This window comes from Fundulus heteroclitus, chromosome 12 (genome assembly GCF_011125445.2).
Source record: "Fundulus heteroclitus isolate FHET01 chromosome 12, MU-UCD_Fhet_4.1, whole genome shotgun sequence".
Lineage (NCBI taxonomy): Eukaryota > Metazoa > Chordata > Actinopteri > Cyprinodontiformes > Fundulidae > Fundulus > Fundulus heteroclitus.
In genome coordinates this window covers 28052749-28066646 of record NC_046372.1, presented here as the reverse complement: position 1 = coordinate 28066646, position 13898 = coordinate 28052749, and the positions used below count along the sequence as shown (strand labels likewise).

The window sequence follows — 13898 nt, the reverse complement described above, 5'->3', positions numbered from 1 at the left end:
GAATGTTTTTTTTTTTTCAAAATGTAAAACAGGAGCCTACCTGGGAGGCTTGGCACGCCAACAGGTAACAGAACAGAGAAATACTCAGAACCCACAGCATCGATCAGGGAACAGCTTGCAGTTTGGATGCTTTATCTCACAGACTTTTCCTTTGACCCACATTCATCTCTGCGTTTAAGACTCATGTCACCTTGCAAATAAAAGTCATATGAAAACCTTTTTCAGTCAGCTTTGATCAGGATTTGTGCAGCTTATGCATAAAAATGGAGCATCACAAATAGATGTGGAGATAATTTATGTTACAATGCATAAGGTCAGTAAAATGTTTCAGGGAAGGTAACATTCCCTTTAAACAGTCGGTCCTCAACAATAGCTTAATCAGCTTTTTCTCCTTTCAAACCTGGAGCTACGGTCCAGAGGTACTTCGGTTCAGAGTGTTGCTCGTGTTTACTTCCTGGTTCCTCAGCCAATCACATGAGAGTTCCCAGGCTTCCCAACACAGAGATGGTATTTTATCTTGGCAAAAGAGCAGCAGACATGGAAGCCAGTAGAGAAGCAGACCAGAAACAGAATACAACATCATCGTTCCTGTCCTGTGGAAGTAAAACTTCAGTGGAGTTTCACAGCCGCACGACCGCCAACATTACCAACATTACCAACATTACTGAACTTTTATAATCCACTTAAATTTAAAAGTACAAAACTGGACGTTTACTGCATTTTTGCACCATTATCATTTTGCACTGCCAACATTAAACATCATTCTGCACACTTTAAAAAAAAAAAAAGTTTTTCTGCTGCATTGTTATATTCTTATCACTGCTGCACTTTATATTGTGATGTTATCTTTTTTCAACTGCAATCTCAGTACATTGTTGTAAGCTGTAACGAAAAATAAAGTTTGTCTAGTCTAAGTTGGCTAAATGGGGGGGATTTGAATCACTAGGTGTCATTATTACTTATAGTTCCTATAAATGTTTCCCCTTAAACCACTCGAGTGTTGCTTTTGCAGGATGATTGGGGTGATTGTCCTGCTGGAAGGTGAACCTCCATCTCTATCTCAGATCACAGCAGCACCGGTTCTGCTCCAGAACATCTCTGTATTTATCACCGTCCGTCTTTCTCTCGGCTCGGACCGGTTTCCTGGTCACTCCTGCAGGAAAACATCCCTGCAGCATGATGCTGCCACCACCATGCTCCGCAGTGGAACACAGCATTTTCCTGGTGGCTGGAAAGTTCAGTTTTAGTCTCATCTGATCAGAACACCTTCCTCCACACATTTGGGGAGTCGCCCACGTGCCTTTTGGCAAACTCAAAATGCATCTTCACAATTTTATTACTATATAATGACTTTTTTCTGGTCACTCTTCCATAAAGTCCAGTTCTGAGGAGCATTCAGCTTATTCTGGTCCCATGGACAGATCCTCCATCCTCTGTTGTGGACCTCTGCAGCTCCTCCAGGGTGACCTTTGGTCTCTATCCTGCCTCTCTGGTGGATGCCCTCCTGGCCAACACTGCAAAAACAGAACTAAAAATCAGTAAAAATGTCTTGAAATTAGTGCGTTTGTCCTTGATTTGAGCATGTAAATAAGATTATCTGCCAATGGAATAAGATGTATGCACTTGAAATAGGAACAACTCATCTCCATCATCTTATTTCAAGTTCAGTATATCTAATTATCTTATTTTATAGGTGAAAATACTCATTCTATTGGCAGATAATCTTATTTACCTGCTCAAATCAAGGACAAATGCACTAATTTCAAGACATTTTTACTTATTTTTAGTTTTGTTTTTGCAGTGCTGTCTGTGAGTTCTGGTGGACGGACCTCTCCTGGCAGGTTTCTTGTGGTACCAGGTGCTTTCCATTTGAAGATGATGATGGATCTGATGGAGCTCCAGGGGGACGTCAAAGATGTCGATATCTTTTCTAACCTAACCCGACTTGTCTGCAGAGCTCCTTCTTCATGGAGTGATGCCTCTTGCCTTGTGGTGCTGCACCTCTGGGGTCTTTCAGGAAAGGTGTTTATACTGACAGGTCATGTGACCCTTAGATCGCACACAGATTTAATTAATTTCACTATTTATGGGACTTTTGAAGGTAACTGGTTGGACCAGTTACCTTCAAAGGGTAGGTGGACATGGGCATACAAATTAAATTTTTCTTTAATTTTTCATTCTTTTTTTTTGTATAAATATTTCTCTTATTTCACTTGACTAAGTCTCTTTTTAGTGAATTCATCACATAAAATGATATTAAAAAACAATTATATTACAGGTAGGGATATAATAAAAAAGGAAAAGAGTCAAGGGGGTGAATACTTTTACTAGGCGCTGTAGACCATTCCCTCTGGGTGCCTGGGTTGTTTTTGTCAGCAGATACTTTGGTATTTTAAGGTCTGCTTTTGTTTTAACCATATTTGTCATTTCAGCTAAATATTCTTAATTGATGCTCTTTCTGAAAAGAATCGGGTGACATTCTGATTTTTGGCTGCCTTGGAAAGAAAAAAAGAAATAAAACCTAATTTTAAATTTAAAGATTTTTGCTTAAATCCTAAAAACAATGTGTGAGACATGCCTTTCTGTCCTAATGGCTGCAGCGCAGGTCCTTGACAACAGGCATCAGTAAGCAGAAGGCATTCCTGCAGGCCTTCAGAGGACCTGCAGGGGACATAAATAAAACCGAGGGAACAACTAAAGAGCAAGTGGAATAGTTGAGCCTTGGACTGCAGACGTTCAGAGAGTAAGTCGTGATTTACTTTTAGCAAATGGCTGAACTGCCCTTGTTCACGCTGGTGAAGCCACAACTAAAGCGGGTGAGACAGAAAACTGCCGTCAGTGTGAAGCATCTTCAGTGCTTTAGTGTCAAACCAGCGGTTCACACTCCTTTGGTTTGCAATTAATGAGAATGTGTGTAAATGAAAATTAACTGCGGCCGGCCCAGACAACAACCACCGGTAATCTTTTTCTCATAATGTCATTGAATAACTGATAAGTCTGATAACTTTTTCTGAGCATTGCAGTCTTGGCTTGGGGTGAATTTACTAGGAGTCTGCTCTTGGGAAGACAGGTAACTGTCCTGAAAGCTTCCCACTAAAATAAAATGTCTTCTCTAAGGTCGCTGCTTGCGGTGCTTCAGCCTTGGCGTTGAGTTAACACACACCGGTCTGCTCCTACGCAGAGAAACGCCATAACTCAAGCTTTTGAGTAATCAAGCGAATTTTATCAGCAACTGGCTGCTTTTGTCTCTTTAAATCTTACAGCAACAAGAAACATGTACTCAGCATTTCCCTTTTCATTTTAATTTGGTTTAATGAATGTTGAGTGTGAGGCATCTATTGTTTTTGTACACTTGAGCAGATATTTTAATGTTTCTGGATGGACCCTCAGTCTGGAAGGGATTGCACTTTCATTTTGATGTACATTATACTCAGTGTGACATAATTATACCACATTTTGTACTTTTTGCTGAGCTTCTAAAGCCCAAATAACTTAATTGACCAGTGAGCTCAACAAATCCACTCTGAGGTCCTCTGGAAATAAAAATAGCCAGGTAATAAAAGTCTTTCACTGGAAATTTTGCTTATTAAAAGTTTTATACTTTGCATTTGTTTTACTGTGCAAAATAAAATGGTCAAACTGTAGAAGAAAAAAAGTTGCTCAATATCAGTATGAGCTTGTGGCCCCCTCTGCTGGTATGATGCGGTATATCACCTGGAAGTGATTCTGCCTAAAGGCCAGAAAAAAATATTAAGTTTGAAAGTAATACATTTCAATTAGTTTCTTTAACCCAAAATTATTGGACTGGATACTAGTTTAGCTTTTATATTATTGTTAATAAACCGTGCTTCAGTTTTATTTAAGTCGCAGCTAAAATATTTAGGAACCATCGAGGTAAAGGTTTGAAACGACGCCATAGCCAACATGTCAAGGGTATTTATTAAAAGATAAAATATGCAGTCATTGTCCTGAACACGCAACTATTAGAAAATGCTTTGACTTGTTAAAAAAATAATAATGAAATGGACATGTGAGGACAGTTTGGTTTGCCAATACATATAAAAAAACTGCAGGTAAATGTTTTAAGCTGGGTTAAAAACTTCACCAGTATGCCTGGCTTCTAGCTGTGCCCTCAGACATACGCAGTTAACAAGCGGCTGGACGTTTGCTGCACAGCGAGGACAAAGAAAACCAACACTGTTAGGTCAGTGTTTCAAGATCACATCTGTCAATATGTATTTTTCAAGTTTAACAAGTTTTTAAACACTGTAAACATTCACAAAAAAAAAAAAACACTGTAGCAGACTGGTACAGTACGTGTTCATTGATACTTTGATGCAAAAACAAAAGAGAAAAATTTCATAACCACTATCTCTGTGCAGTTCTAAAGTATTACAGTAATTAAAAAGGAAAACAAAGCAAAGTGTCACATTTAGCTGCTGTTACCAAATCAACTGTCCAAAAAAACCACCGTCTTTTTAAAAAACAGGTTATAGGAAATATTGTAACTTTAAGAAAAATAACCACAAAACAAGATTTTTTTTATACAAAAAACGTTTTTTTAAACAATTTCAGTATAAAACATCACATATTCCCAAGCCAATCAAACAAATTCACTGTCATGTCAATAATCATGAACTCCCCAGTCAAACGGTCTACAATGACATAAAAAAAAGGGTTTACTGCGGTTAAGGGACTTTCTGTACTTTTAACTATTTACGGGAGAAATATACCAACACAAAGCCTAACAATCACTCTTCGTTTGCTATAATATTAATAATAGAAAAGAACAAATGTGAACTCCTGGTCCAAACAAAGCCCAAGCCCCCAAATGTCTGGTCAACGCGGCGGCGGCGGCGGCGGCGTCTACGCAGTCTTCTGCTGGCCCTTCTTCCCGATGAGGGATTTGTGGATGTGGGGGATGACGCCTAAAAGAAACAGATCGCACTTTAGTAAAACTTCAGTGAAACTAAAGTCACCTGACGGCACCGCAGCAAGGCAAAAACTCCGTTTAACCGTGCACGCAGTAAAGCCTTTGAATAAAAAGCTCCTTACCTCCACCAGCGATCGTTGCTTTGATAAGAGAATCCAACTCCTCGTCGCCACGGATGGCCAGCTGCAAGTGGCGGGGGGTGATACGCTTCACCTTCAAGTCTTTGGAGGCGTTTCCTGCCAACTCTAGAACCTGATCAGATAACGAGCACGTGTCAAGACGTAGGAACAGAAAGAGAGCGACCGACGCGCCGTCACACGGGGAGGACCTACTTCGGCGGTGAGGTACTCGAGGATGGCGGCGCTGTAGACGGCCGCCGTGGCTCCGACGCGCCCGTGGCTGGTCGTGCGGGTCTTCAAGTGTCTGTGGATACGACCCACTGGGAACTGGCAGGAAACAGATACGACACGGTGGTTTGAACAAACCAAGGCAGCTAAATCTTCCGGTTCAAGCAGGGTCGTATTAACACCTGCGGCACAAAAAAACAACCACCACAAACTGCCAAAGAAGAGTGGATTCACAGTTACCTGCAGCCCGGCCCTCTGGGAGCGCGACACGGCCTTAGCCTTGGCTTTCCCGCTGTCTTTTCCTGCCTTGCCACCGGCCTGCAGAGACGAGTCACCTGATCGTTAAAAGCTACACAATGATCAATAAACAGGAGGAAACCTGGCGGGACCGGGCAGAAGATATGATTAACTTTCTGCGTAAGAGTCCATCAAAACAAAGATGTCTCAAGTGGAGTTTGTCGATCATAAACACACCAAAACAATAAGAAATAATGTTTTAAGAAGAGGAAAATGCTGACAATAATAGCCAGATGTCAATAATCACCAGTTAATCTAAACCACTTGGACATTTCAAACCTGATCCGTTTTATACAACAACGATGGACTGTTTAAAGTAAGAGCTTGTGATTTCACAAACCATCGTTTTTCACCCTAAAATTCAAATAGGCAAAGTGTTTTTTACCTTGTGGAATAATTTTAAACTCCTTGAATATGGATCCAACTAGATCCCTACAACAATCAAAGCCAGGCGTGTTTATTCTGCAGCGCTGACAGACTGATTCATATTTTGATGGGAAAAAAAAACTTCTCTTGCTATTTATTTACGTTTTTTAATAATTTAAAAAGACTTCAGATGGGATTCAGCTTAGAGATCCCAACTATCATACTAAGAATAATCAACCTTCATATTCATGTGGCCACCCTAAAAGCTTTAAAAACACGTGTTGTTTACATAATCTCCATTTTCATTAAAAATGAAAATAATTCCAAGTCTGATCATGCGGAGTAATTTAAATTTAAGGTCGCAAAGACTCATTAAAAATAAAAAAGAGAGGTGAAATAGCCCTTTAGTGCTGATTCTGATGCCAACTTCAGGGCGGCACGTTACCGTTAAACACTTTAGCTTTCCCGCCAATCTGAACTAAAACAAACCGAGGAGGAGAACCACGCAGATCAGCCCAGACCGCAAACCTCCAACCCAAATATACACGAACCGAGTGGGAGATTTTACACATTTTCACCGAAACACGCTGCAAAAAACAAACAAAAACACCCCCCCCCCCCCCCCCCCATTAGCTGTCAGACTCCCCGCGTCAAACAAAACAGACGCGCCGACCGGAGGCAGCGAGCGGTCAACTTTTCATTCACCGCATACAAAAGAAACAAAAGTTTCCCCTTCGCCATTTCCGTGAAGATAGTCATTTAAATTAAACTTCCAGCGCCCCCTAACACCGCCAACCGACAGTTAAAGCGCACAAAACGCGTTAACGTAGCCTGCTAACGAGCCCCGGTGCACCTTTACAGGCTAAAACAGTACTTTTGATTATCGAAGCATAAATCCCGGGTGAAGCGGTTAAAAAAGGGAAGCAGTTCCCCGGGGAACGACACATGCAACCCCGTCAACCAACGGCTTTAAGACTCGTCGGGACAACGCTAAGTGACCATGCTAACGCGCTAGCTGACAGCCCTTCCAGCCAAGCTTTCCAATCACTCACATTCTAGTCGAAATTTCCCAGCTTTGATTCAAAGCGCCACTTTCCACCCGCCGCGTGTTTTTACGACCCTGAAAAAAAATCTCCCACCGCCACGGGAACGCGTTCAGCATCAATCGCAGTCTACGTACCATATTTTTTTCTCCGTCTGGAAATTTGATTGAAGAAACTGGGGGTAGCAAACAATTTCAGCTCCAGAAAGCAAAGAAACAATAAACCCTTTCGCAAATCTTTCGCCTGCGACCCCTCGTGGGAGCCCGGCCAGCCAATCAGACGGGACGTTATTACTTCGAATCTCCTGGTCAGCCAATCGCCAAAGGACGTGCAGAAAACCCGCCCATCCCCCACCCGAGGATCTCCGTTGCTCTGTCTTTGCGCACGGAACCAACAAGTAGGCGGGACTCCGCGTGTGTAGAGTGTCCTTCCAGTCACATTCACCCCCCCCCCTCCAAAAAAATGTACGATACAGTCATTTAGTTGAAATTAACAGTTGAATTCTCAGTAGAGCGACATTTATAGCGTCTTTTATACTTTATAACATTGCGGGTGAGAACGTATTGAGGAAGTTGATCTACCATCAGTAAGATAAACCCGCACGTAAGTTGTGGGATGTTCATTTCATATGAATTTAACACAGAAGAGGATAGCTGTCTTAGAGATTCAAGAGTAGACGTTTTACCAACCCCCGGACCCGTACGGCAACGTCACCGCCATGTTGCGAAGGGCATTTCTGTTTAAACGCATGTGAAAAACTCAAGAAGATTCGGTTCCAGGGGTTTTAGGTACAGATGTGACAACTGTGGGGTATTATAAGCACAAGGCTGTTACCTCACTTTATTTATTTATTTTTTTAAAAAGGATGTCATCCAAAACTACGAGGACTTTTTCGTATACTTTATTTCTTGATTATAAGGAATTATAAGTATATAAACATGGTTTTGTAGGTTGACGTCCATGTTTTGATTGTTAGTTTTTGATAAACACTTTGGTGAACTAAATATGTTTGTTGTGGTGATTAAACCTAAATTCAATTGCATTATTTGGTATCTTTTCAGAAGAAAGTTGATCAACGTTTCTGTCCATTTTAAGCACATTGTGTTTTTGTTTGTTTGTTGTATGGGGTGTGGTCTGTTTTTCCGATTTGCTGATCACATTTATTAGTATTAAAACGTTGACTCATTATTGTGTGTGGGGAAAAAAATCCCCAAAATCAGCCAAAATACTTTCTCACTCAGAAACCTCGGGAATATCGAGGATAAAATGCCCGTCCCACTATGGCGGACGCGCTGACGTACAGTTTCTTATGGGGCAACGAACCAAATGTGTCATCTATCCTTCTATGTCTATGATAGGCCTTATGGCTCGTAAATACAACCCAAAGGAACGTCGAATAGAAGGCAGAGTTCCGGGTGATTGGCAGAGAGAAGAACGAATCAAAACGCAGAAACTTTTTCTAACGCTTTCATTGGCAGCAGAAGCAGCCTATCGGAGCCCGGGAAGCAGCGTCCGGTATTCTCCGCTACCTCGGTTGGGCTAGCAGAGGAGAGAGAAGGGGGAGGGTTTGGGGGTCAGACATACGCAGAGAAACGGGCTGCTGGTGGCGAAGATGGCGGATGGGGATAGCGGTAGTGAGCGCGGTGGCAGCAGCGGCGGCGGAGGGGGAGGAAGCGGCGGATTTCAGCATTACCAGCGGGAGCCAGAGACCCAGGAGCTGGCGTCGAAGCGGCTGGACATTCAGAACAAACGGTTCTACCTTGACGTGAAGCAGAACGCCAAAGGCCGGTTCATCAAAATCGCAGAGGTCGGCGCTGGGGGCTCTAAAAGTCGTTTGACCCTCTCCATGTCAGTTGCTGCCGAGTTCCGCGACTATCTGGGGGATTTTATAGAGCACTACGCCCAACTCGGGCCTAGCACCCCGGAGCAGATCGCTCAGTCGTCCGGCGGCGATGACAGCGGGCCTCGGCGGGCCTTGAAGAGCGAGTTTCTGGTGCGCGAGAACCGCAAATACTACCTCGACCTGAAGGAGAACCAGCGGGGTCGCTTTCTCCGGATCCGACAGACCGTCAACCGGGGCACCGGTTTCGGGGTGGGAGGCATCCCCGGCGCCGGCATGCAGTCCGGCCAAACCATCGCGCTGCCGGCCCAGGGGCTGATCGAGTTCCGCGACGCTCTGGCCAAGCTGATCGACGACTACGGGGGAGACGACGACGAGCTGGCCGGCGGCGGAGGCGCCGGCGGCTACACCGAGCTTCCGGAGGGCACGTCTATCATGGTGGACTCCAAGCGCTTCTTCTTCGACGTGGGCTCCAACAAGTACGGCGTCTTCCTGCGGGTGAGCGAGGTGAAGCCCAGCTACAGGAACTCTATCACCATCCCCTTCAAGGCGTGGAGCAAGTTCGGGGGAGCGTTCAGCCGCTACGCCGAGGAGATGAAGGAGATCCAGGAGCGGCACCGGGACAAGATGTACGAGCGGAGGACCGGAGAGGAGTCCGAGGGGGACGACGTGGACGACGATTGACGCGGAGGGGGGAGAGAGGAGAGGCGGCCGCCTGGAGCTGTTGCTGCGCTTTGAGGGGTCGACAACACGGCGCGGAGCCCGGAGACGAACCGAGGAGAGGAGCGGCTATTTTTCCTGCATGACGAACCGAACAGTAAAATGCTAAAACAGAGTTTAAAAGAAAAAAAAAGAAGAAACAAAAAAAACATAAAAGTATATTTGACTGAGAAATTGTTTGTGTAAGAGAAACTTGTCCTAAAGTTTAGGTGGATGTTCTAGCTGAGTGCAGACTGCAGTGGTCAGCCTCTGTATGAGATTCCCCGTTGATAAAACTATTATATTTAAAACAAATATCTATCTATATATATAAAAATATATATATAAATATATCTATATATTGATTGATGACCTCACATGTTGCCCAGCCAGTTAAGTTTGGCAGAGACACAACAGTTGGTTACCTGGACTCCTGGTTGCTATCCAATGGTGAGAGCTCACTCAGTGCTGACCTGTAGTCTGTGATGATGATGATGATGAAGAAGATGATGATGGTGGTGATGAAGAGTAAAATGTGACCTACTCAAACCAGCAGATGCAGAGCAGCTGTGAGGGAGTGCTGGCATCAAGTGATCAGCAGTAAACTGCTTGTCCAGCCAGAGCCACACCTTTGGGGGGGAGAGGGGGGCAGGTATATACACCCTGGTCATGGGGGGAAACCCTCATCTAGCCCAGATTGCAGGGGGGGGGGGGGCGGGAAGGTTACCTGTTGCAAGCACATGACTCATTTGGATCCAAATGAGTCCAAAGTACCTTTCACCCCCCCCCCCCCCCCTACCTGGGCCCCGTCCCCCCCTACCTGGGCCCCGCCCCCCCCTCCAGGTGCTGACCCTTAGCAGCGGAGGTGTGGTGAGGCTCAAACGTGGCTAGTTGTGTCTCAGGGCTGAAACAATCTGAGCGATCCCACATTTCAGGGTTTTTTCAGCTTCCTGTGCCTGAGCACACCTCCACAGGTGATGCTGCCGCCCGTCGTCCGTGGCAACTGATGACGCCTCCTGTGATACGCCGCCACGTTTGACCCGCGTCGGCCTTTCTCATCAGACGGGGAGGAGGGAGGTGCCCCCCCCCCACACCGCTCACACCTCTCCCAGCGAAAGCTTGATGTTGCCGGGCTCGAGCTATTACAATCTCAAGGGTTGTCCTTGTTGATCTTTATTTTTATTTTTACTGTCTTTGGGTGCATCGTTTGGATCCTTCAACCTTGAACTCAGACCATTTGTGACTGGAGCAACGTTCAGTCTGATTGTAACAAAATAAATTAGGTGCTTTTGAAAAAGAAACCCCTCCATGGGGTGTTGTATCTAATATATATAAATATATATATATATATATATATATATATATATATATATATATATATATATATATATATATATATATATATATATATATATAATGTGTACTGAAAGAGATTTACTAACTAAAAAATTAGTATAGATAATTATTTTTAAAGAGATATATTGAAATATGTCTTAGAAATATGAGATTTATTAGATAATGCTGCCTAAAGTGGCTTATTTAAAACACTAAGCTTGGATGCAACAGTCCAGGGTTATATTTCATAATTGCTTCTTTCTTTATTTTTTCCTAATGTATGTTTTATTCCTCAGCGGAAATTTTAAAAAGAGAACAACAGATTGGTAACGGCGTATGTTATAGCAATTTCTAGAGACGACTCCTTTGAAGTGGGTTGTCGACACTCAGCACTCCAGTTCACTTTACAGCTCCACTTGTTCCCTCGTGTCGCTCCACACCTTTTTTCTTTAAAACACACTTTTTGCCGTGTTTCTCTCACCGACTGGCTTTCCATCAGTTGCCATACGACGCAAGCGTGAACACCTGCAACCATCAGCGTTACGTCTTCAGCATATTTTAAATTTATTTTATTTTTTGCATGCCTGCTCTCCGTCGCAGAGCCGCCTTGTGTTCTTTTCTTTTGCATCTTCAGATTGCTGTATTATGGTATTTATCCCTCTTCTTTTTTTCTTTTCTTTTTTTTTTAGAGCGGTTGCAAGTTTTATTTCTGTACTGCAATAGAGAAAAAGTTTACTTTTAAGCCTAACGATGATCTTATAAAGGCCACAGCGTTCCCAGTGCGTTGGGAAACTTTCATTGTCCCACTTCCTTCTGGTGTGTACACTTCTCGTTGAATTTTACGTTCATCCACTCCAACACAGCAGAGAAACGCCATAATAAAATAAAAAAAGAACACATGGGAGCAATAGATTTCCTTTTCCTTTTCTATTGATATATACTATATATAGGATTACACATGGGATTTGAACTACATCCTTCTTCTTGTACTGTGTTACGTGAAATGGCAGCTGTTTCAGTCATGTGTGTTCTGCTGTAATATTCTACCAAGATCCTTTCAACGAGAAATAATAATAAAAAAAAAAAGGTTTTTGCTCAGGAGAGTTGTTGTGTTTTTCTTAATCCTGTCTCCATGAGGACTGCAGTAAATGTATATATGTGTAATAAGTCCAACAAATGTTAGGTTTATTTAACAGCAAGTCATTTTCCTATAAAACCAGGGCACATTTCACTTATTAATGGCATTACTTTACATTCAAGGTCAGACTTTGAAGAAATTGAACATGTCAGCATCAAATGCATATTTAATAGTAAATACAAAAAAAATACATTTAAGCCCAAAATTATAAATCCCCTCAAGTGATGAAGGTGTAAACCAGTTTAAGCCATGTTGCTTTTGACTTATTTTGAGTTATTAAAATGTTTTGGAGCAGCCCAGGTAAAGTTTTACATCCTGTACATTTTGACATCAGCAGGCTGCCACCAGTAACCATTTTAGGCAGTTATCTGAAGCAGCTTAAATCAGCCACAACTACATAAAATATTAAAGCCCGAAGCCTTTTCATATATAATACATGACAGTTTATGACTTTTGATGCTGCTGCATTCAGCATCTTTTATTTTTTCTCTTTGGAACAGTTTTTAATGAACAATTAAGTACAGAGTAGCCCAGTTGTGTGGTTTTTAAAACAAGAGATCCTCCCAGCGATCCACTTTAATATTCCTACACTGGACAAGGATTTAGGGATAAACTGAATATTGTGACCAAATTTGGTCTCTTAGATCTTGTGGCAATCTAATCAAATTTAAAACTGATAAACTTTGTGCAGTCGTAGGTTTAGGTTGCAAACCCCAAGTTGTAGCATTTGTGAAGTTTGATATATATATATATATATATATATATATATATATATATATATATATATATTGAGAGAGAGAGAGAGATTATCAACTAATAACAGCTTTGTTCTTCATTTAAAAATATTTCAACAATAGGTTTTATAATTATAATATAGCTTTATCTGATCTTGAAAATACGAATGTAATTTGCATTTAAAACCATCATATTCTCAATAACCCAATAACAATGGCTGTCCTGCACTGAGGCTGAAATGTAAACAGTAAACACCTTTCATGTGCTGTTTAGTATAATATATCAAATATAATGTATTTAATGTGTTATTTTAAAACATGTCTGCAGTTTTCCTTTTAAACTTGAGTTAAAGCGACTAATTCAGTTCACCTGGTGCTTTGCTGTGTTCCTTATTTTTTGTGTATAAACAGGTCTGGCCGTGTCAGTGAAACAACAGCTACGTGTTTCAGTGCATGTTGACATTTGCGTCGTTTGCACGAGAACTAACTGGAACATTTCTGGTTTATGCTGCCTCTGCATCTAAAAAAATCAGCAGCTTTTAATTAAGCATCGCGTTCATTAAACCTTGTTAAGATCTTCATTTTGTTTATGCTTTAAAGGGGTGACTACTGATAAAATTATTGCTTTATAATCTATGAAGGTGCAGCGCATGCAACCTTGAAGCTCGCGGGCTACAGCAGCAGAAGACCCTCCTGTCAGCTTAGAACAGGAAACCGAGGCCGCAGTTCACACACGGCCTCACCTAAACCTATTTGTCTTTTAAATATAGATTTATTCTGAACCAATAGCTGAGCCCTTTTTCTATGTTTTGAACGTGTCAGCAAATGGTTCAGTTAAATCTTTTGTAGCAAACACATCTGCAGTTTGCACTTCATGCCCTCATATTCCAGATAACCCGATAACACTGGTTTTCAGAACCAGCTTTATCTGCTGGGTATGTGTAGACATTTGACTCTGGATTGTACAATGAGCTAACATATACAATAACGCAATAACACATTAATGTAGGTAAAAAGTCTGCAGCATAGAAAACCCATATGAACATTTTATAAAGAAGCGGATGAACTGAGACGACAAAGCGATGATGCGATGCACAGAGTGGGAAGGATGCAGGAGTAAATGTGGATTATGGGTTTCTGCTCTGAAGCAGAACTGCTGCCACAAA

At 42.3% G+C, this 13898-nt stretch overlaps 2 protein-coding genes across 2 annotated transcripts; one reads left to right on the top strand and one right to left on the bottom strand.

Moving 5' to 3' along the window:
• Positions 1–3920: 3920 nt before the first annotated feature.
• On the bottom strand, positions 3921–7264 carry LOC105938165 (histone H2A.V). Its single transcript, XM_012879812.3, has 5 exons — positions 7124–7264; positions 5521–5598; positions 5266–5379; positions 5056–5185; positions 3921–4928 (listed from the first exon to the last, which is right to left on the bottom strand). Exons 1-5 carry the CDS (start codon positions 7124–7126, stop codon positions 4867–4869), a joined length of 387 nt encoding a protein of 128 aa, XP_012735266.1. The 5' UTR covers positions 7127–7264; the 3' UTR covers positions 3921–4866.
• A 1294-nt stretch (positions 7265–8558) lies between these two features.
• On the top strand, positions 8559–9705 carry LOC105938164 (transcriptional activator protein Pur-beta). The gene has a single exon (XM_012879810.3). The coding sequence runs from the start codon at positions 8599–8601 to the stop codon at positions 9508–9510; it is 912 nt and encodes a 303-aa protein (XP_012735264.1). The 5' UTR covers positions 8559–8598; the 3' UTR covers positions 9511–9705.
• Positions 9706–13898: the final 4193 nt, after the last annotated feature.